This window comes from Marmota flaviventris, chromosome 2 (assembly GCF_047511675.1).
Source record: "Marmota flaviventris isolate mMarFla1 chromosome 2, mMarFla1.hap1, whole genome shotgun sequence".
Taxonomy (NCBI): domain Eukaryota; kingdom Metazoa; phylum Chordata; class Mammalia; order Rodentia; family Sciuridae; genus Marmota; species Marmota flaviventris.
Genome location: NC_092499.1, coordinates 45,422,717 through 45,447,172, shown reverse-complemented (window position 1 = coordinate 45,447,172; position 24,456 = coordinate 45,422,717). Strand labels below are relative to the sequence as shown.

Below are 24,456 nucleotides of genomic sequence, written 5' to 3'. Positions count from 1 at the left end.
ATTTTCCTGCTCTAAAAACTAAAACAACAAAAAAATACTGCATGAGACTAAACCATATGGATGAAACCACATGCTGGAGCAGTACAGGTTGTGGGAAAATATGCCTTCATGATGTCTTCTGCTATCTGTGCTGCTAACTATAACTCTTGCATATATAATTCTATTATACTTTTATAATTCAGGGTTTTGAAAATGCTTTTGAACCATTAATATATTTTCCTGGTTAAAATTCTTTGAGATGTTCTTAACAAGAGTCTTAGATAATGAATTTGGGCAAACTCTGGAACAGTCTTTACAGTATTATCATTCTCATTAATTTTCAGAACTACCCACTGTGTTGAGATGATTGTCATGGGCCTAAGACTTCAATTTGGCTAAATATTTTTGCATATATTTCAACATATAAGTAACTAACAGATGTTTAAATGTTAAGTTCATATGGAAGATATCGTTAAATGTGTTTAATCTTTTAATTTCTTTGCCACACTAATTCTTATTATACTATTTCTTTATGTTTTACACAATTTTCTCTATAATTTGTTCTACAATGGACCAATAATTACAAAATCCCTTCAAAGAAAACAACCCTTTAAAACACTTTGGAATTTAAGCCATTTGTGCATAGATAGCATTTAACATTTCTAGCATCACTACTTTTTAAAGAATACCATAAATAGGAACTCTGACATTTTATTTTATATATAATATGATATACAGCATAAGACTATACTTTTCCTTTTCTTCTTTCCTTCCTTTCTTTTTTTAATAGAAAGAGTAGTTTCCATTTATATTCTTATTTGTCTTTAGCAACCTGATATATGATACTGCCCTGACCTGCCAGGGGGGAAAAAAATAGATAGGAAACGAAAGCCAATTTTACTTTAAGAGAGTTAATGCAGTGCACAGTTCCATACTTTTATCCAGTGTATTCTTTTTTTTCTTTGCCTTTTTTGGTTATCTCTGAAGACTCCTTCTGTTTCTATTGTTTCATCCTTTAGCATTCACATATCAGAGCAATAAGTATTTCATTACTGGTTTATCTGTCCAGAGGCTTGAGAAGCGGTAACAATTAACCCTCCCTTCACAGTGATTGATACAGGCTTTGCTTTCAATTTGTTCCACTACACAGATCATGAAATTCTGAATGCAATCATCCTCATTGACCTACACTTTCAAACACACAGCTACAATGAGACGAAAGTAATTATTAAAAGGAACACAGGACCACTGAGATCTGAAACAAAGTCTTTTAAAAATCTGTTAGATGACCTTCTGGTAAAATTGGCAAATTTTGATGCTCAAGAAAATGATAGCTCTGTGTCCCTGTCTGGAAATATTCGATGCAAGTTGATCAATGTATATTATGGTGATTGCACTGGGTACAATATGTACTTAGAAAATGTATCAAACCATTCTAGAACTGCTACAAATAAACTGTTCACGTTGTAGCTTAAATCACATAATTTTTCCCCCAAGAATATTAAACTTCCTGATTTGTGTAAAAAAGTGAAAAGCTTGACCATAGCAGAGAATCCGGACTGGAAAAGCAACAGTCACTCTCAAGGAAGAGCTGCATACCTGAGCTCCACATTTTCTCTCTCCCCTCCCTTTAGATGAAGATTCATGGTAAGAAATGAATACATTTTTCACAAAGTCTGAAAAATAGCTTCAAATAAATATTAATCTACTGCAATCGATATATATGAGGAATGGAGAGGAGCTGGTAGAAGAGTGGTGACTACAGAACTATATTAAAACAAGGGTTGCAGTTAAAGAAAATCAGGGCGGAAAGCAAGACAGCAGGCCTGAGGCTCTAATCACAGAACAGAGTGATGGAGATGAACCAATACTGCATGGATTAGCAATGAATTATTTTGAACTGTAATCATATGCCTGCATAGAAGAGAGGCAAAAACTAACCATTACTCATAAACTGATCTGCTGATTGAGAGACAGAGAAAGAGAGAAATTCATATGCTATACTAATTCAGAATAATGAAAACCTGAAGATGTGGTTACACTTCAAGTAACATTTTATTTTTAATGTCTGCTACTTACTAGATAATATGGAGTATTTAGAGTATAAACTGTGAAGTGCTTTGATTCAAACAGTATTAAGCCAATCATTTTTGAAAGATCAGGATGTGATATAACTAGTCCTCTGACACCATTCTTTTTTTGCCCACTAAAACCACTTTTGGATAACTTTGACACCCCCCCCATATAAAAAAAAATCTTTAAAGTATTTAGTTATAAAGGAGAAATAGCACTCAGGGAATTAACTCCTTTTGGAGAATCTGAAAAATTCATATCAAATGAAGATCCAATTGTTAGAACTAATTTTGTTAGGGGAAAAAAATCAAAACTGCTGGTAGCAAGAGATTCCTGAGATTCTTATGAACAGACTGTTTAAATGAAGAGCACTTTAATCAGTAGAGGAATCCTCACGTTTCTAATGTCTTGCTGTGCATTCTGCAGGTTATAGTAGCAGCTGGTAGAGGTCATATATCTTTTGTGAGCATCCCAAAAAGGCTCACTGCCAGACTGTTAAATTATGAATAAGCAATGAACAAAAGAATGCAGATACGGTGGTGACAAGATAATCCAAGCAAATTTATCTATGACAAATTTCACAGGATTAACAAATTACATTTACACAGAACAATAAAAATGTGCAAAAAAATGATGAGCCTACTTTTCCTTACAGCATTAGGAAAACAAAAAAAAGTCACCAACCCACTGCATATATTTAAATTTAACTCTATCTAAAGTAAGACATTTATAATACATTCAAGATATCTTTGTAACATTTTCACACCTTAGGTAGACACAGACAAACACGGTATATCTGGTATACACTTTATATGTAATTTGTGTGGTATGGAATGCATATATGTGTGTATATGGCTTATATATAAACCATATATATCATGTATGAAAACCTTATACAAAACAATCCCATTCATATATATGAATAAAATGCATGTGTTCAGAGTAGATTCTGAGGAATAAATATTTTTTATAGGGAAAATGCACCCTCAATCAGTGTAATACATACTATCTACTAAAATATCCTTATGCATTTATGTCTCCATTTTCCTGGACCAGAGAGAGAGAAAGGTTCTGCAACCAATCACTCCATTTAGCCCCACCAAAATATTTCAATCTCTCAGAGTAATGCGCTTCTGAATGAAGTTTAAAACTAGCACCCTTTCCTATAGTGTTACAGCAGAAAGGAAATTTCAGAGATTTGAGGAAGAGGATGTTAATTACAGCTATATTCACATACAAATGACCCTTCATTCAATATTAAATTTTTCTTTATAATAAAATTTTTATGAATCATTTTACAAATCTCACAAATGAAAAACCTGTAGTCTATCACATGTAATGAGATATTACTGAAATGACCTATGATTCTTTAAAGTAGCCTTAAAATGCTATATGGCACTACATTTCAAAATATGCAAAATAAAGATTTGGTAAGTTTTAATGTTTTATACTAGCTACCCAAGTCAGAGCTCCTTAATTCTGCCACTAGTGTGCTGATGATAATAAAATACTGTAATCAGATGTAATTTCAAGATGATCTGACTGCTGTTTTAAATTTTGTAGCCTTTTTAGTTATACTTTCTATTGACTTTTGTGGGAGTTTTTTAGTAAAACTTCTCTCTAAATGAGTTATTACCAATTCATTTTATCAATTTTTATCAAGTTTTTATGTAAACAAATTTGCTGAATATGAAAGTGAATATCTAATTAAGATACAAAAACAAAATATTCAGCCTTTTCAACCACAAATACCCAAACACTGCTTATCTAGTCCTTTCAAGTCCTGAAATTTCTACTACACTTTTTTTAAAGAAGCTATTTGGTTAACTTTACATCCAAAAATGTAAAGATAAACAGAGCATGCTTATCAACTACTGCAAATATAGCATACAGTCTGCAATGAGCAGTCATCAGGTCAGATGCTACAAAGTTTCCTAAAGAATAATTTTTGTCAAAGAACTGTTACATACCTAATCAAGCCCTTTGGATCCTGGCATGGAGAAATAAAAATGCTACCAAAGACATTCTCTTCTTGAAGATGTCTGATATGTGTATGTATGTGTGTGTATAGACGAAACAACAACCTACTATTGTGTACTTATGGTGGCCCATTATTAACATGTTATATTTTTAATTAAAGGAGTTAGCATGTGTAAACACCTTAAACTATGCAAAACCCTTAGAAGAATACTTGTGTATTAGCATATAGTGGTATATAAATGCTTGCTGTGTTATTATAATGCCTGATAATTTGGCCAGAGGCCAACTTGTACAATACATTTCAAAAGAATACCCAGAAACACAGCCAGGCACTAAAGTGTGTTATTCAGAAAGTTCTGTGGGACTGTGTCTACCCACTCAGTGACAAAACCACTACAAAATAAAAATCCTCAACTGTAGTTTCCAGCAGCATGCTGTGAGGATATGCTATGTGTGCAAGAGGGCCTTGAGTACTGTGTGTGCTGTGACCAAAGCTATGAATCTACAGCAAACTGATTCTTCTAAACCATTCAGCTAAAACCCTGCCCTAAAGTACATATCACCGCAGAGTTTGCCCACATAACTATTGGAATGTTACAAGGAGAAGAAAGCATACTTTAAATAATTGATTCCTCCTATAACTTTATAAACTATGTTTCTGAAGTTCTCCAGACATCCAATGAGGCACCAAAATAGAGGAAAGATATAGTTCATTATTCACAACTTAACAATTCTTGCAACCATTGGAACTGTCCGTGATTAGCTCAGAAATTTGTGACTCTGGAAAGTCCAAAACTCCAAGTCCCTCCACACTGCTGTCAAGATGCATTTCTACAAAGATGACAGTGCCCAATTCCACATCAGCCATAAATCTGAACTCAATCTCCAACTCTACCACTTTCCTTGGGAATACTAAGCCTCTTATTTCCTTACCCGTATGAGGAAACCAATGATAAAACTGCTAGGAAGTACAAATACAGGGTGAAACACGGTGTCCAATAAATGATTTTTATTATCCTACATGATCTCTTTTTAAATCCCATCAAAACATCTTTTCTAACGTTTGCTATAATTCTACTTATATTTAAATAGCATCTTTTCACTGTCTTTCCTCCAAGAACTTCTAATCACTCTATTGTTATTAATTACCATATTTTACAAATGGGACACCTGTCCTCCCAGAACACTAAATTTTCAGAAGTAAATAGAGAACCTTATAGTTTTATGAATCTCTGCTACTCACCCTTAGAAAAGGGTATTTTATGACAGTATCATGTTTTGCATGTCCAATGTAAGAGCCATTCAATGATCAGAACAACTGCTCTTACAGGGTATATTATTCAGCACTACCCCAAGCACAAGTCACTATGGTCCGTGGTAAAGGTCCAATAAATAAAGCTGAATGGAAAAAACAATCAATAATTGCAGTCTAGGGCCAGAAGCACTGTGGGCCATAGTAACATGGGATTTTCATCTTGCTTCTCATGATTTTGTATACAAGACCACAAGTATTCCAACTAATTCACCAACATGTTTTACAAGTGTACACTGAGGACAACTTCACATGTCTCTTCAATCTTGCCACTGCCCTAGTCATTTCAGATACAGTAGCAGTCACTTCATTCCTACTAAGCCACATCCTATTATTCACTGTAGTATTACTAATATTACCACAAATTATTCTAACTATGTAAGGTTCTATCAAACTTAATAGTGCAAACATCCTATTCACACTAATGAGGCCCAGCGCAGTAAAAATACCATTCAGTTACAGTTGGTTTATTATACTGCCCAGTGAGGGGAGGAAAAAAAAAAAGCCACTATTTACTGTGAAAATACTAACATCATTAAATGGAGATAACTGAACTTTCCTATAGATTCTAGAAGTTTTAACCTAATCATAAGTTTAAACCAATTATATGCATTCCCTTATATGCAACGTAGAAAAAGCAGCCATATAACCATAGCATGGAGAGGGTGGCTAGTCCTGCTGCTCTCATGTGTTCTTGGTTTTCTTTAAATTTAGTAGCATTATGCATAAGAAATGATTACAAGAATTTTAAAAAATAAAAATACACTAAGGTTTACACTGGGGTCATTATTAATTACATTGGGGTAATTTGAAGAAGTTTTTAAGGGAAAACATTACTGGGAATTATAGAGAAGCTTTTGTAATATATTCCCATAAACAAATATGAAGATATACACCTTAAACAAGATTGAAGCTATTCTTCTAATTCTTGCAAGTGTTGCTTCACAGAAGCCTGTGTGTATGTATGTGTGTGTGTGCAAGTGTGCGTACGTACATGCATGCACACACATGCACACACACAGTCTTTTGTCATAGAGAATCTCACTACAAAACAGGACATCCTGGACAGCAGATCTTGCTTCAAACAGATGTGATTTTAACATGCCAGTGGGCCTCAGACTAAAATCTGGGGCAGGGAAAAAGAGTCGAAGGGATCATAGAAATTCTGGCATGCCTACAAAATAACTCTGTTATAGGGGTAACCATTGTAGAAAACTGCAGGGGAAGATCAAAATTCATATTACTACAACTATCAAATTGTTCTCATTTGTGGATTGTATTTAAAACGCAATGTAATTCTCTGAATTCATATTGAGAAAGATGTTAAATATATATATAAAACTTTTAATCAAATATGAAAGTTCTATTTTTAAGATCACATATAGACACAAGGACCAAAACTTTACTCATAATAACACTAAGTGCTATAAAGACCTTTTATAACTTTTTCTTCAATCAAACCATCAAATAATGTTGAAATCCAGTTTGCTCATTATATCAAATCCAATCTAGTGACTGGCATATTGTACACTTGGAGTAGTTAAACATTTCTCAATTCACAAATCAGAAAGTGGAAATCTGAAAGGATGCTGTGATGTGGGAGGGTCCTATGTAATAAAGGTCATTATAAGTTCTGACTCTGGAGCTATACTATCTAGTATCCTCTCTGTTGGAATCTATGATATGCCCATGCATTACAGTTCTTGTTGACAGTCTGTTGCCTTGGAAATATTTCATTATTTCAGTTTTTCCATTTGTAGACCCTTGGCCTTGTGATATGAAGGCCATCCTATTTCATATTTTCGATTATCATTTAAGCAATCTTGTGGAGCTATTTATATATATAAGCAAGTGTTAGACAACGCATATCATCATTTATCACTGTTTAAGCTTATACTGTAGAAAGAAATACCTCCAAAAAAGTCTCCACCACCACCTTTCACTTTCAGCCAAAACCATGTGCTAGTGAAATACGCTTTGCAAACCAGCATGGGCACATCACATGCTTGACACTTCTCTCTAATTTTCTTGGTTATATATCCACACAGTGGAACAACTCTGTGGCAGTGCTATATAATTTGCAGCCCACTGGAGTTTAAAGAAAATCAAACAAGTTTACACAAACAAGGTTTTTAACTTGTTCTTTCAGGTTCTAAAGAAGCATTTGGTGTATGTATAATTCAGAGAAATTTCAGGAATACTAAATAGTATCCAAAGACATTATCAAGAATGAGCTCCTTTGTAAACATTATAAGGAAATGATTTTTTGGACTGTATTATTATATGCAGGCCATGCACTTCATAAATAAACAAGAAAATTCAACAAGTTACATTTTTTCTCTATAAGTTTTGAATATGGGTATATTTGAAAAGTAGTAAATAATCAAGTGCCCATAAACACCTTTGCGAAATCAAAGGTTTGGAAACCACTTTTTAAATAAACGGGAAGATACAATTTAAAATATACCAAAGAAAGTCATCTTTTATAAACATATCTGTGGTTCCACTGTGGTTGCAAAGAATATTAACTAGCAAGTTCTAGGCACAAAGTGCAAACAAAGGTGGAATGACTCTACTTAGTTGAAGAAAGTACTATGAAAAACAACCCCCTCCTGAACAAACCATCTGACTTCCCATTTCTCATTACAAAGCCAAATCAACTTACATGTGTAATGTTTACACTTAAAGGCTAAGAGCATTTAAAATCCTGATAACAAAGTAAACCCTTGGGACATAAAACAACTGTTTGGATAATGGACCAAGTTTGTGGTTATTACTGTTTGTAACAGTTTAGAACCCTTTCTTCCTCTCCTCTATAATGTTCCTTCTATACTCTACCCCCTTATTACTCCTCCCTTTCCCCATAGGTTAAACTTTTTTCAGATCCAACCTTTAAAATGACAGCATCCAAGCTGAACAAGAAGATGCTATTAAAGGGCATTAAATTAAATACAGTATATCCTCCTACAACTTCAATCAGAATTTCAGACCAAGTGTTATTTAGTTCAGCTCTCAAGTGGAGCAGAATAACAAATCGCACACTTTGATTTACCTTCTTCGAATGCCAAATGGAGACAGGTGATAAAGAACGCACTCATGCACAGGCTATGAAGTTTCCCCTAGAAATTAATTCTATCTTCGAGATTCCTATCTCAGAGAAATTCCCAAAATGGCACACAAATAGGCCTCTGCTAGAGAGATTACTGGGGCCATCCCAGTAAATACATTTACTACCAACACAACTGGGAAAGGAGGAAAGAGGAAAAGAAGGAAGAGAGGGTGGAAGGAAGAAAGAGGGAAAGGGGAAAGGAAATCAATTTTAACCTTCTGATTTCAAAAAGTATTCACTATCATGCTAATGTAATTATCAAAAGCCTTGCAGGACGCACTTAGAAATAATTTTTCTACCTATAAGAATAAAGTATTTAGTATGTGAATTCTTCCTGAAACACTAATACTTAAGGATGAAATGTTCGTTATTAGCTATCATAAGATGTCAGATCTGGGAACTAATCGTTAATGTGTATAGCATTTAACATCTTTAATTATCTAGAGTTTAGAATTAGTCAATTATGTATCTTCTTAAAAATATTTCCTTAATCCTGATAATTTTGCTGTCCCTATTATATGAAGAAAACAAGCAATAATACAATAGAAGCTTTTTACAGCCTGAGTGTCTCCCTATTTTTTTCTCGATGTATGTTGTATCAAAAACCTATGTTGTATCAAAAATAAAACTGTCTGTTATAATTAAATTTTTCAATTAAACACTTCCCTCGGCCTCTTTTCAAGTTTTCCTAAGTCTGTGAGGAAAGTAAATGTCCATGCTTGGGGGCTTGGGTTGCATTTCCCTGACTGTATTTGTTTTCCTTATGAATCAGTGGGTAACATTTCATTGAGCCTTTCCTCTTCGGAAACAGAGATATTCACTTTGCTCAAGCCGATATGCTATATGCAATTAATGTCATTAACGCTGTCAATTAATAGCAAATGGGATTCCAAACAAAGTAGGCTAGGTGGACAGCAGGAGGGGAAACTACGTTGGGGGTGGGGGGCGGGGTGCTTAGTTACTCTAACAATGCTGTTCACGTAGGAAGATTAGAGAGATTTTGAACACAAACTCCTTTTCCCTTTGGCTCTACTAGTTTAAGTAACTTCAAACAGACATGCTCGACTGAGCCCTTGCCTGGATATGCAATTCTCACCAGGAACTTTTTAAAACACAGATCCCCAAACAGTAACTAACGGGGCATAGATGCTCCAACTGCTGGCACATTTTGGATCTCGCTGTTTGTTTGCTTATTTGGATTTAAGGGGTTTCTTCTTATTTATTTACTTTTTCCTGGGAGGGGACGGAGACGAGGGAAGGATGAGAGCAGAGGGCAGAGCAAGAGACCCACAAGTTGCCAGGGCTGAGGGCGCAGCCCGGGCGGCGGGGAGGCGGCGGCGCGCCTCGCTCCGCCCGGCCCGGCCTAGCTGCTCCGAGCGGAGACGGCCCCTCCGCGACACATTCCGGGCCTGGCGCGAGCTCAGCGCTCCCCGCCCCCGGCCTCCTCCTCCTTCTCTTCTCCTCCTCCTCCCCCTTCTTGCCTGCCTTCCCTCCCCCTCCCCAGCCTCATTCCCTTCCTAGAGAGCAGCTGCCAGGGGACCTGCGGCGGCCCCGGGGATCCCCCGGCCCCCCACCCTCACCGCTGCTTCCCGTCACACAGCAGCGCCTTCTTTTTGTTTCTCTTTTTCTTTTGCCCATTTTCTTTTTCTTTCTTTTCTTTTTTTTTTCATTTTCTTTCTTTCTTTTTTTTTTTTTTTTTTTTTTCAGCGAGTCACTCTATTCGCCGAGCCGAGGAGGTGCGACTGCTCCGAGAGCCTGGCGCCGCTGCCGCCACCGCCAGAGCCCGCTCGCTGCCGCAGCCGCCGCCGGGCGGACAATGCGCGCGGGGACCGCGGGCGAGCGCTTAGCCGCAAGCCCCCAGACGAGGTCCCCGCGGGCTCGCGGCCCAGGAGGCGGGCTGCGGAGCGGGCCCCGCCACCTCGGCGGCGACGGAGGCGGCGGCGGCGGCGGCGGGAGCAGCAGCCCCGGCGGCAGGTTCAATAAACAGAAAAGTGTTACCGTTCTCGCCTGGAAGGATCCTGCTGAAAGCTGGGCTTGGTGGGCGCCATCTTCCTGCTATTTTTTTTCCTCTCTTACTTTTTGCCTCTCTCCCCCCTCCCGGGGTGGGGGGCGTGGGGAGGGCGGGGGGTGTGCGTGTGCGTGGGGTGGCGGGAGTGAGTGCGGGCGTGCGCGGCGCTCAGCTGCTGCCCGGCGGGCGGCGGCCGTGGCCGTGGCCGTGGCCGCGGCGGCGGCGGCGGCGGCGGCGGCGGCGGCCGTGCTGCTGAGGCAGGGCAGCTACGGAAAAGTAGTGGGGCCGGAGCCTCGCCGGCGGCCGGCCGTCCCCTCGCGCCACCGGTGCTCCCAGCCGCAGGTCGCCGCCTCCTCCGCCGCCTGCGCCTTCTCCTCCCCCTGCTCGCCTGGCGCCGCCGTCCATGCGCCGCAGAGCGCCCGCGGCCCGGGCCGCTCCGGCTCCCGAGACATGCCCAGCTCGGAGACAGGCGACCGGTGGAGGCGGCGGAGGAGGAGGGGGAGGTGGCGGCGGGGGGAGGCGGCCGCGCGGCCCCGTGGGCTGCCCGGCCCAGGGCCCCGCCGCCTCCGGGTTCTCACCCTAGTGCGCCGCCACACACACACGCACACACACACGCACACACACCCACAGTCACCCCACCACCACCACCCAGAGCTGGCCGGGTGACAGGTGGGGCACACACTCTCCCGGCGGGGGGCGGCCGGGGCCTAGGCTGGGAGGGACAGGGAGGGGGAGGACACGCAGGGGGTTCCCAGCTTGACCGCTGTGAAAGTATTTCTGGGCATTTTCCAGCTGCTTTGCTCCAGAGCGCTCTCTCGCACGCAGACACACACACCCCTTTCTCTCCTCTCTCCTCTCTCTCTCTCTCTCTCTCTCTCTCTCTCTCTCTCTCTCTCTCTTAGGGGGACTGGAAAGCTCGGCTGCTGGCGCAACAACGCCACTCAGTTGCAGTTTCAAACACTTCCCTTCTCTGGAGTATCGCAGCCAGGAGGAAGGAAAGAAAGACGAGAACTGGGAGGCCACGGGAGTGAGCTGGGGCAGGACAGGGTCCCGGGCGCACGTTTGGAAGCAGCGGGAATAAACGTGGGGCAGGGATTTGGGCTTGTGCTGGCCCGGGCTAGCGGCCGGGATAGTCCTGTGGGCCCGCGCAGCTGCAACACAGGCACCTAGTGGCTCTGGCGTTTTCAACAGAGTCCCCAAAGCCAGAGTATCTGCATTATTCAAGCACGTACAAATATGCAGACCCAAGGGTTTACAGGTGAATCCCCAGTGGTTAAAACGCAATTACGTAAAACGCTTTTCCGGACTCAGTTCCCGGTACCTGAGACCAGACTGCTTGCCTCTGGGGATCTAACCGGGCCGCCTCCCCATTTTACAGCTCAGCAAGGCCTAGAGAAAGAGCGATTTGGTGAAGGTCCAGCGCTGGAATCCTGTTACCTGGGTAGACCCTAGTCAGTGCGTTTTCTCCGCTAAGCCACTCTGCAGCAGGAGAGCAGTTTTCTACGCAGAGACTTGGGTCAGTCATATGTCAACCAGGCATAAAGAAAGGACTCCCAAAGCTTTTCCACTTTTAATGAATGAAAGAGCCCGATAGAAAACACCAGTCCTACGCGAGGTTTTGCATTTTGCTTTTTAAACTTTAGGAAAAATAAATACAAGACCTGAAAAGGAGGCCCCTGTGATCCTACCATTCAGTGAAGTAGGGCTGGAACTTGGAAACTTCCATCTAAAGCATAAGTGTTTTTCGAGGGGGCAGAGGTGTTTAATTTGCATGATGATGTTTGAGTTCTCTTTGGAGTACACGCTACAGGTAGGAGAAAATGAGAATGAGAAATGAACTGGAATAGAGACTGTTGTCTACAAGATACAAAGTGACTGGTAGAGAAGGGGGGAAAGTTGCCAGTTGGAAGCTCTGGCTCCAGGACAGCCGTCTAGGGCATTTCTGCCCCAAGATGACAAATGAGAGAAGCTTGTGTTCTCCCAACAAGCAGGCTCTTTTGCATGAAAACGCCCCACTCCTGTCACTCTCTTATAGACTCCCCAAAAGTACTTAAAATATTTTGGGTGTGTGTGAAATGATGTGTCACCATTCACTTTAGCATACACATCCAAGTCTGGAGGTAGTAACTAAGTCTGACCCTCAGAGTTCCTGAAGCCTGACAGATAGTTGGTGGCCCACAATGCTGGCTCAGACCTTACCTCAAATACCTGCCAATAATCTTCTTGCCCCACATGATTCACTCCTCTGCCCCAAATTTAACTAAAATTAAAGACAGTAACAGGTGTCATCATATCTGAGTAACACCACCAAAGAAAGCTACATTTTTTTACATCATCTTCCCTTCTGTCAATATAAGAAAACATAAAAAGGGAGGGAGGGAATAATACATCTCAAAAGCTAGAGTTTACAGGTGATTATTTTTTATCTTTAGAACTATAGTGGGACCCAAATGTTTGACAAGAAGCCCAAATTCAAAGACAAAAAGGTGGAGGGCTCCAGAGCAGCTTTCAGTATGGAGATGGCAGGGACCATGGGGAACTGCCACTGGATGCTTGTAACTTGAAAAAAGAATGCCTCAAGATAATCTTTTTTAAGGACAACACCAACACTCAGAGCAAACCTAAAGGCTAAAAATTCATAACTGCCCCCTATGCCCAATTTTATTATCTTTTAGTTTAGCTCAAGTTCCCCAGAGGTCCCTGAAATCTTCTAAAGGCCATCTGACATTTCTGACCCTTGACTCCCTACTTCACAAACCACACTATTGTGACCATTGCCTGCACTTCCTAGTTAAAGTGATCACCAAATTCTATTGTCATTTAAATGTTTTATAAATGACAAAAAATACCTGACCATGAAAAGGAAAAATCTAATTCTTTTCCAGTCCTTCATGTTTGAAAGACTCCCACATCTTTTGTATTAAAGGTTCTTGTCATCACTGAAGTAAAACAGGGCTAAAATAATTTAAGTCAAAAATCACCTTGTCAAGGAATAGCCCCTTTTTGAAATATTTTTAAGATTCCTTTTAAAACTTCTGACAATAAGCAGAGCATATAATGAAGTCTTCTTTAGAATATTTGCATTACTGGGCATGAACTTGGATAACACTCAGTGTGTTATGCAAAATCTGCTCTGGTCACTGGGCCCTTGGTTAGAAGACACAAAATATGGCAATGATAGATTATCTTAACCTTTTCAGTTTAAATACTGTTGGTTCAAATCAAAGGTTCTCAAATCAATGAAGTTTCAAATACAAGGTAAAAATAGGAACTGTTATTTGAATTATGCATTGTGTATATTTTAAGTTAAATGCCATTGGCAAATCTCTCAGATGTTTAATCGTGTGCAATCTGGGAAACACAAATATTTAATTTCACACTTTCATGTGCTCTTTTTTCTTCCATCTTCAGTAAAATTGAACCCCACAAATGGAGAGCTTACTTTTCTTATTACATTGTTAGTTTTTCTCAGCGCATTTTTATGGATTACATTTTCAATAAAATCTTGGACCATCGAAAGTTGTCCTTATGGAAAAACTTTAGAGTTCTAGGGCTGGTAGTGGAGGTCATTTCTCTCTCTCTCTCTCTCTCTCTCTCTCTCTCTCCTAATTGAATCAAAGAATGTTTACTATCTCAATGTCACATCCATATTTTTTAAAATCTACCAATATGTTTAACAGAAATGCAAACAAGTATTACTTTTAAACTTCCATCCAACCACCAAGCCTAACTTTGTAAAATTAGTTTCCTAAATTGTATCTCGGAATTTTATCCATTTGCATTATAATGCATTTAAGATGAATACTTAACAGCGCCGAAGAGACTCGGATTTCATGCTGTATTTCCCTGTAGTAACAGGTGACATGATAACACTATTATGTAGAAATGCAAGTCTACCGCTACACGTGAAAATCGGTCCTATTCTGTTTGGAAACAAATGATCAATCAGCCTCCGGTGATCAATTGCCCTCCTGGTTGTTGGTCAGCGCCGATCCGCACCCGGCAAAGGCATTGAGAAAATTCTGCTGGAAGGGGAACAAGGATCCCAAACTTTGCAAAAGCACCTTGTGCGGCGTCTCAGACTTCGCTGCAACTCCTTCGCTACTCGGGACTGAGGTTCTAGGTTTGGGGCTAGACAGAGGGCAAAGGATGATTTCACTTCGCCAGTGCACTGGAGTGCTTTTCAATTCGGACTGTGATTTTTTTTTTTTTTTTCTTCCTTCTCTATAGAACGAGAAGAAGGCAAAGTGAGCCCTGGTGGTGTGCATGTGTGTTGTAAGGCACAAAACAGGAGCAAAGTGAGTCCCACCCCAGCACCCCGGGGCGGGGGCACTATCCCAGCTCAGGCGGGACTACTCACCGCTGCTGGTAGGATGTGATGCCCTGGACGTTCTGCGGGGTACCGTTGGCGGCGGCGCCGGCCCTCCCCATGCCCGCGCCGGCCGGCACCCCTGCGGCCGCCCCGCCGGCCGCCGCGGCCGTCACCTGCACGCTGAAATCCGGAAAAATTCGGATCATCGCCGCGACTTCGGACCCCGGGTGCTACGACTCTGGGCTGGGGCTGGCGGGGGTTCGGGCTCGGGCTCAGGCGGCGGCGGCAGCAGCAGCGCGAGCAGCGGCGGCGGCAGCAGCGGAGCCAGGCACCAGCCTGCAATCCCATTAGTGAGCCGCGGCCACTGTGCGCGGCGGAGAGGCGCTTTGATGTGCGCGCAGCGGACTGGGGGGGCCGCAAGCGCGAGGAGGAGGTGCGGGGGGCGTGCGAGGGACTTGCAAACAGCAAAACGTGTCAGGGTGGGGCCTTTTTCCCTTTTGGGGGGCAGTGGTGCTCCCCCCTCTTTTCAGGATGTTGCTCTCACTGGCTGCTCAGGCTTCGCCGCGCGAGCCCAGCTGAGGGAAGAAGGGGAGGGGGTAGTGGAGGAAGGATGCACCAGGAGGCTTGGCTAGGACTTGGCCGGTGCAAGGGAATGACGGGCAGTGGAGAGTGCATTTCTTTCCCGCCCCTCTACACACACACACACACACACACACACACACTCGCCGCGCACTTCCGACCCAAAGTGCTAGACTGAGGCGCGCTCTCTCCCTCCTTTCTCTAGAGAAATAGCCACCATACAGGCAGGCTCGCGCCTCCGGTGGCTTCCAGCAACCTGGACTCCAGCCTGCATGTGTAGGAATGGGGGCGCGGAGCCTCCCCTCCTAGCCCGGGCCGCTCTTTGCCAGTCTTCTGCACACTATGCAGCGCAAGCGTTGCCAAGCGCAAGTTGGGCTCCTGGAGAACTTGATACTTATCAGGAAGAGATGGTGTGCGAAGGTGGAGGGAAAAGAAGTCGCTTTTGTGCAATGAAGAGTTTGTTCCCTTTATAAGAAAGGACTCTTCCCGCTCCTAGTGGGCGGGCGGGTTGATTCTGGGCAAACTCGTGAGGTGGGTACTGTAGGACCTGCTAGCGGGATCCGAGAGTGCCCTGATGACCCACCTCCACAGGCCCCCTTTCCACCGATGAAACGAATAAATTAGCAGCCACAATTGAGAAGAACTCTGCAAATTCCAACCACCAGGGAAACAAAAAGAGAAAGCACGTGCATTTATTTCCTCGCGTCTCACAGTTACTTCTCCACATTGTTGCAGCAATCCTTAGGGGATGAGGAGGGATTCTTTATGGTTTGGGTACTCCTTCTTAAGTGATAACTTGCACTCCTTTCACTCGACTAAGGGATGTGACGGTGGGAATTTATCACCCCCCGGCCCTGGACCCCTGTTGCCCCACTTCCTCCTCTTTCTTCCGGCTAGAGAGCGGGAGCGAAGTTGCAAGCAGTGGGCGCAGCCCCTAAGGGATGCAAGGCTCAGGCTTCCTACCCCTTGCGCTCCCACACTCCCTGCCTGGTTTTGCTATTGCTGCTGCTGGTTTCCCCTTCTACTCTTCTCCTTTCCACTCCCCGCACGCCAAAGCCCCGGCACCACAGCCTGGGGAGGAGTGGTCGCCGCACCCTCAGCTCAAACCCAAGTTGGGCTCAGCGAAGCGTGGTGACCGCTGCCGCGCCGCCCGGGCCCTCGGCCAATAGCGCCTCGCCAGGCGAGACACCTGCTTAACCCTTTGAGCCTGGGGCGCAGCCGGCCCGCCGGGGGCCAGAGGGGCAGAATGGATTGGCCAGAAGTTGCCAAGCCAGAGAGTAGCAGAGGCCGCTCAGCCCAGCGTCGCCGCACACGGTCAAGGGGCCAGGAGTCTGCCCTTGCTGCACACTCAGGCGTCCCCTCCCACCCTGATGGCTCTGGAAAACAGCAAAGCAGCACAAAGGCGAGTCCTCGCCCCAGTGGCATCCCACGCCTGCCAGGGCAACCTCTGAGCTTCCCTAACCCAAGTCAGTTTCCGGAGGAGCCTCCCGCGCCCAGCAGCCACAGCGAGACAGAGGGAGGGAGCCTCAGCTCTCGCTGGCCGGGCCCACGGCGCAGCTGCGTTTCCATTTTCCTCTCAAAGAAAATGCTTTGGACGGCAGATAATACCAGGAGATATGAAACTGCTTCGTCCCCCCACGTGTTGCACGTAAAAAGAATCGTAATGAGCATCTGTGTCTTGTGCGGAGGATCCCACGAGTTAGTTGAAGACCTGAGCGAGGTCCTGACTCCCTCCTTAGGGTCATTTTCTAGCTTAACAGGGATACCTGTTGAGAAGCCAAACGCGGGGTTCTTGGAGCCCGGGTTGGGACCGTGGGGGGCGGAGCGAGGTGGGTGGAAAGCCGCCTTGTAAGGATCATAAAAGTGAGTCGTGGTCCCACGCGGAGCACTCAACGACTAGGTGTCGCGGGCTGACTTGGATCTCTGCGCTCTCGCCCCACTGCCTCTCATCCTCAGGGCAGGATCCCAAGAAATTTCAAATAACACTCTTCAGCCCTGGGAAGGCTTTCCAGTTGAAAGAAATGGAGTTCATGCCCATTCTAGACAGGTATCATAGGCCAATGGAAGCCTAGTAAATGCCTGATGAATGAAGCTGAAAACTCACTCATATGTGGGCAGTGGTTTTCTATAAAATACCATTTGTCTGAATTATTAGCCCATTTGTAGGGTGGTGCTGTGCCTGCCACTGATGTCTACACCAACCACTTGATGGAGGGCTTCTAGCAAGTGGCTCCTGCCTCATTGTGACTCCAGTACTGTCATATACTATTTCAGGCCAGATCCTGTTGATCCAGAGGCAGCCCAAATGGCCAAGTGAGGGGGAAAGGGAGAGAAAACTCTCCTTGGCCAAAAGAGAAGAATTTTTAGAACTTTGGTTTCCCTTTTAAAGTCTTTCTACAAATCAACAAAAGCTATATTTATGAATAAAGAATATCACTTCTTTAATTGTTTCAATCCAACACTATGACTAGAAGAAGCCAGTAATTACATTTTATTACTACATATTTTACATAATAGTTGGTCAGCAAATGTGTGATCCTGGGGTTCGGGATGTGGCTCAACCAGTAGCGCGCTTGCCTAGCATGCGTGCGGCCCGGGTTCAATCCTCAACACCACATACAAAGATGTTGTGTCCGCCGAAAACTAAAATAAATAAATAAGTATTTTTTTAAAAAATGTGTGATCCTGTTTCTCTTCCCTTTTGGAGGGTAATTTTTACCTGGAAAACCAAAGGACAAAATTGTCCCATTAGAAAGAAAATGTGAGATTTGCTGTTGGACGCTTATTTATAATGAAGCCTCTTCAATTATACTATTAAAGAGTTAAATGAGCACATTCAACTTCAAAGTTCTAAGCTTTCAATTATCCATTTTTAAAGGAATTGACAGGACTCCTGCTCTCCGGATCCTTCTTTTCTAAAACAGAAACACACAATATACTTAAAGAAGACTTGCACTATAGGTTACCTTAGAATACATATGTAAGTCTGTTGTAGCATTTTATCCTTACATATATGGTTTCAGAAGGTTGGTTTGCATGCACAAGAGACAAATTCCTTATTGGAAATGCTTATCTCCATGTTCATTAAGGACCTTAAGCAAAACATAAGTTTATTCTCTCATTAGTAATTCAGATTCATTACTCTCTTTCTTCAGTTAAAATCTTTACATGCTGGCAGCTGTTTTGAAATATTTTGAAAGTTGCTTTGGCGTTCACCCAACCAAAAGGGCTCCAGTTAACACTGAACTGTATACTTTCTCATTATATATCCTCCCCCACCCAAATCTAAATATTAGTGTATGTAGACACATAGATAAGAACTGTATGTTTTAACCTTGAATATATACATACGATATACAGAGCTATCACAATCACAGATTTACATTTTTAGCCTTGTACAACTGTGCCTAATGTCCATATGAATAAAATACTTATTCTGGAGAAATTTATTTCCATTTACTTACATGCTTTGATTCTGAATTTTTACTATTTGCTGTCAGAAACTGTCAAGGATAGGTTAGGAGAGAAGGAGGCTACAAAGCTTGATTATATATATTTTTTGTTTTACTTTGATTATATATTTATAAAATATAAAATAATCTACAGAGATTAGGATAAGATAAGGCAAAATGGGAAATAAATGGCATAAAAATCTAATATGCAATGAATAAAGGTAAGAAATGCTTTGCTCAGAAATGTTGAATGTTTTTATAGAAGTGATTATGCTGCAATTAAAGATTTTTTTTTCTATAAAGAAACTTACATGATAATATGCACCAATCTGGAGACTTCACTTTAGTAAGAGCCATGAGCTAGTATTACGGTCCCACCATACCATTTGAAGGAGATTTTACATTCTGTAGAGGGGTTAAATATTTGATTTAACCAATTTTCCATTTTCACTCCTCAATCCAAATTGAATTCAAGCTCTTCCTGCTAAATTTTCCATGCTATTAATATATTCTCCAGTCCATTTAAAAGAAAAACAATAATGTCAGGGAAGGGAAGAATAACATAAACTTAGCAATATAGCCTTTCTCAATGATCTAGCAGGAAAACTAAAAGAATATTCAATGAATCATTATTTATAATATATGCATGACCATATATAATATATAAGAAAAGTTCTGAGGATTTTTTCATCTTAATACTACATGTATCAAGCACTAAAATAAACTATTATGCCAAACTAATTCTCAGAGGACTTTATAAATATATAGCAAGGAAAAAAAAAGACGTTTGGTTAGAAGAAAATCCTTTAGCTACTTTTTAAAAAATTCAGTAGCAGGCAGTAGGGGAGGAGGAATTGTTTAGAAAAATTAGTGTGATGGGGGAGAGTTCTCAGAAATCCATATTTTTTTCTTAAAATATTCACACATTATGGCACATATTATTCCAAAGCACGTACAAATCAATAGAATCTAAGATAAACTTAGACTTAAAAATAAAATAACGGAGTACACTCAACATATTTAATAGATGAATTTGACTTTAAGCAACAATCTTTTGCTTTTGCTTAATTTCTTGTGGTACGGTATTTTATTTTGAAGTTGAAACAGTTCTAATTTTTAAAGGAAATAGTTTTAAATCTACCTGTGATTATAAAGAAGTCCCAATTGCTGGTTCTACTTTTGTTTCTTCTGTTACCATCAGCATAATTGGAACTTGCATGGAACCTCTACTTGCCCCACAGATTCAGCAACCCATGGTAGTTTTTGTTTTAGTCAAAATTATATACAGTACTAACTTAAACTCTTGTCCCTATTTGACTTAATTGCTCCAGGTAAGCATTCATATAACCAATGAACTCCTTCTTCATTGAATTTTCTCATTGATTGTAAAATTATTAATTCAGTAACTGATTGATTGAAGGAGTAGTTAATTGCTTTGGATAGAAATTTTCTTCCAAAATGAAAACAACCATACTAGATGAGTTTTTACATGAATTTTTCATTTTCAGAAGGGTAGGATATTGTATAAACCTAATCACACAGAAAATCAAACGAGTAGTTTTATTAAGCTCCATGCTGAGTCAACCATTCTGTTTTTATTAAACTGTTATGTCCCTTCACCTAGAGGGATGGTTCTCAGACTTCACCATGCATCAGAATTACAAAAAAGAGCTTATTAAAACGCAAATTTCTGGGCCTTACTTCCATAGGACCTTATTCCATAAATCTGGGGCCGGGCAATCATTTTCATTTCTAACATGTTCCTGGGTTGTGTTAATACAGTTAGCTCAGGTACCTTATTTGACAACCACTGACCTAGTATGTTTATAACAGAAGATCCTGACTTTGATACACATTGAGTGGTCAAGGACAAGTTATTTAAGCTTTCTTGGCTTCAGCAACCTGATATTAATTAATTAACTAATTAATTTTTAAAGATATTTCTAACTTTTTTTTTTTTAGTTGTAGAAGGACACAATACCTTTATTTTATTTATTTTTATGTGGTGTTGAGGATCAAAGCCTGTGCTTCACACATGCTAGGTGAGCACTCTACCACAGAGCCACAACCCCAGCCCCTGGTATTAAGTTAGTCCAGGAAAAATGAACTTGTCCTATGTGTTAGGAATTCAGACATAGTTCCTTTCTTTAGGGAGCCATGAGTTTATAAGCAGAGGTAGATATGTAAGGAAACTAACAACAATTATCCCAAGTGCAACAATCAATTTGTGTAAAACACACAAAAGTGGCATGGGGGTAGGGAAGCTAAAGAAAATGAGAAGAAGAAGTAAAACACGGCCAAGTGCACAGGGTGAGAATCCTGCACTCTGGCTTGTATACGGTTCTACCATATATAAGCTGAGTGACTCCAATTTATTTACTTTCTCTAAGTCCCAGTTCTTTTATTTGTGAAATTAGTAAGACAGTTCTCAAAGGATTGTTGTAAGAATTAATTGCTATGAAGTGTGCAAAGTGCTTAGTAAGTGCTTGACCCATGTTAATTATTCAATGAATGGTGGTCATTCCCATCAGAGCAATTTCTGTTCTCTTGAAGTCTCTTGGGTGGAGATGGAAAATTATTTGATTACCTAGAAAAGTTATGAAATATCTTTACATTATATTTATAAATGTTGACAAGCCTAAACAGTTCTTTATTCTAAGCTGTATAACTACATATCTGAAATCAAAGTAAAGAAAGACACCAGATAAAATTACTGCTAGTGCTCCAGAAAGCTAGGAGTACTTTTCTGGAGATTTCAAGTTCTGCTTCACACAAAGGGAAGTAAACTTCTGGCATCAATCATGTATAGGAAGTGTAGAGGCATAAAATAAAAGAGTTTCAAAAAATATAAATTCTGATATCAGATCCCTCCTGTATTGGCAATTATTGGAAACAAGGATACTTGCATTTTGTTGTGAATCTTTTAAATCAATGAGAGTAAGCATAACTGTGATTTTTCATTAAAGTATCATTTGATGTAGTGAATCACAAACATTTTTGTCTCCAAGTCATCTTTTTAAAACATTATTTGATGGGCTGGGGATGTGGCTCAAGCGGTAGCGTGCTCGCCTGGCATGCGTGCGGCCTGGGTTCGATCCTCAGCACCACATACAAACAAAGATGTTGTGTCCGCCAAGAACTAATAAATAAATAAATAAATAAATAAATAAATAAATAAAAATAAATATTAAAAAAACATTATTCGAGCCACTAAAAAAAATCTAGATTATTTATATCACATTTATAAATATTTACTCTATTCAGAGTTAAGACATATATGTAAGAACTCTTTGTTAGTCCATTTAAAAATGACCAATTTTTCTCAGTACCATTTGTTGAAGGGGCTATCTTTTCTCCAATGCATGTTTTTGGCACCTTTGTCTAATATAAGATAATTATAATTTTGTGGTTTAGTCTCTGTGTCCTCTATTATGTGCCATTGGTCTAACAGTCTGTTTTGTGCCAATACCATGCTGTTTTTGTTACTATTGCTCTGTAGTATAGTTTAAATTCTGGTATGGTGATGCCACCTGCTTCACTCTTCCTGCTAAGGATAGCTTTAGCTATTCTAGGTCTCTTATTTTTCCAGATGAATTTCATGATTGCTTTTTCTATTTCTATGAGGAATGCCATTGGGCATTCCATTGATCGGAATTCCATTAAATTTGTATATTGCTTTTGGAAGTATGGTCATTTTTATAATATTAATTCTGTCTATCCAAGAGCAAAGTAGATCTTTCCATCTTCTAAGGTCTTCTTTGATTTCTTTCTTTAGGATTCTATAGTTTTCATTGTATAGATCTTTCACCTCTTTCATTAAGTTGATTCCCAAGTATTTTATTTATTTATTTATTTTAGGTTATTGTAAATGGGGTAGTTTTCCTCATTTCATTCTCAGATGATTTGTCACTGATATACAGAAATGCCTTTGATTTATGGGTATTGATTTTATATCCTGCTACTTTGCTGAATTCATTTACTAGTTCTAGAAGTTTTCTGGTGGAGCTTTTTGGGACTTCTAGGTATAGGATCATATCATCAGCAAATAGTGTTAATTTAAGTTCTTCTTTTCCTATACATATTCCTTTAATTTCTTTCATCTGTCTAATTTCTCTGGCCAGTGTTTCAAGAACTATGTTGAATAGAAGTGGTGAAATAGGGCATCCTTGTCTTGTTCCAGTTTTTAGAGGGAATGTGTTTTAATTTTTCTCCATTTGGAATGATGTTGGCCTGAGGCTTAGCATAGATAATCTTTACGATGTTGAGATATGTTTCTGTTATCTCTAGTTTTTCTAAACTGGAAATCCATATGCAACAAAATGAAATTAAATTCCCATCTCTCACCATGCACAAAACTCAACTCAAAGTGGATCAAGGACCTAGGAATTAAAGCAGAGACTCTGCATCTAATAGAAGAAAAAGTAGACCCTAATCTTCATCATGTGGGATTAGGCCCCAACTTCTGTAATAAGACTCCTATAGTGGGGTAAAAATGGGAGCTCATAACCCACTTGAATCAAATTGTGAAATATGATATATCAAGAACTATGTAATGTTTTGAACAGCCAACAATAAAAAATTTAAAAAAAAAATAAATAAAACCAAGAATCAATAAATGGGATGGGTTCAAACTAAAAAGTTTCTTCTCAGCAAAAGAAACAATCTGTGAGGTGAACAGAAAATCTACATCCTGGGAGTAAATTTTTACCCCTCACACATCAGATAGAGCACTAATCTCTAGGTATATAAAGAACTCAAAAATCTAAGCACCAAAAAATACAAATAACCCAACCAATAAATGGGCCAGGGGCCTGAACAGACACTTCTCAGAAGATATACAAGAATCAAATATATGAAAAAATGTTCATCCATCTCTAACAAGTAGAGAAATGCAAATCAAAACTACTCTAAGATATCATCTCACTCCAGTCAGAATGGCAGCTATTATGAAGACAAACAATGTTGGCGAGGACGTGGGGGAAAAGGTACACTCATACACTGCTGGTGGGACTGCAAATTGTTGCAGCCGTTATGGAAAGTAGTATGGAGATTCCTTGGAAAATTTGTAATGGAACCACCATTTGACCCAGCTATCCCTCTCCTTGGTGTATACCCAACAGACTTAAAAATAGCATACTACAGGAACACAGCCATATCAATGTTCATAGCAGCACAATTCACAATAGCTAAACTGTGGAGCCAACCTAGATGCCCTTCAGTAGATGAATGGATTAAAAAAAGTGGCATATATACACAATGGAGTTTTACTCAACAATAAAAGAGAATAAAATCATGGCATTTGCAGGTAAATGAATGGCATTGGAGAAGATAATGTTAAGTGAAGTTAGCCAATCCCAAAAAACAAATGCTGAATGTTTTGTCTGATATAAGGAGGCTGATTCATAGTGGGGTAGGGAGGGGGAGCATGGGAGGAATAGACAAACTCTAGATAGGGCAGAGGGGTAGGAGGGGAAGGAAGTGGGCAGGGGTTTAGCAATGATGGTGGAATGTGATGGACATCATTATACAAAGTACAGGTATGAAGACACGAATTGGTGTCAACATACTTTATATACAACCACATATATAAAAAATTGTGCTGTATATGTGTAATAAGAATTATAATGCATTCTGCTGTCATTTATTTTTTTA

General features: G+C 40.6%; 1 protein-coding gene across 4 annotated transcripts in view; it reads right to left on the bottom strand.

Annotated features, from left to right (window-relative positions):
* The window catches only part of Npas3 (neuronal PAS domain protein 3), an 830,624-nt gene extending 815,645 nt beyond the window's left edge, over positions 1–14,979 (bottom strand). For all 4 annotated transcript variants that reach the window (XM_034636760.2, XM_027929571.3, XM_034636764.2 and 1 more), the window contains exon 1: positions 14,822–14,979. In XM_034636760.2, coding sequence (XP_034492651.1) covers positions 14,822–14,979 — 158 coding nt within the window. The remainder of the gene's footprint in view (positions 1–14,821) is intronic.
* Positions 14,980–24,456: the final 9,477 nt, after the last annotated feature.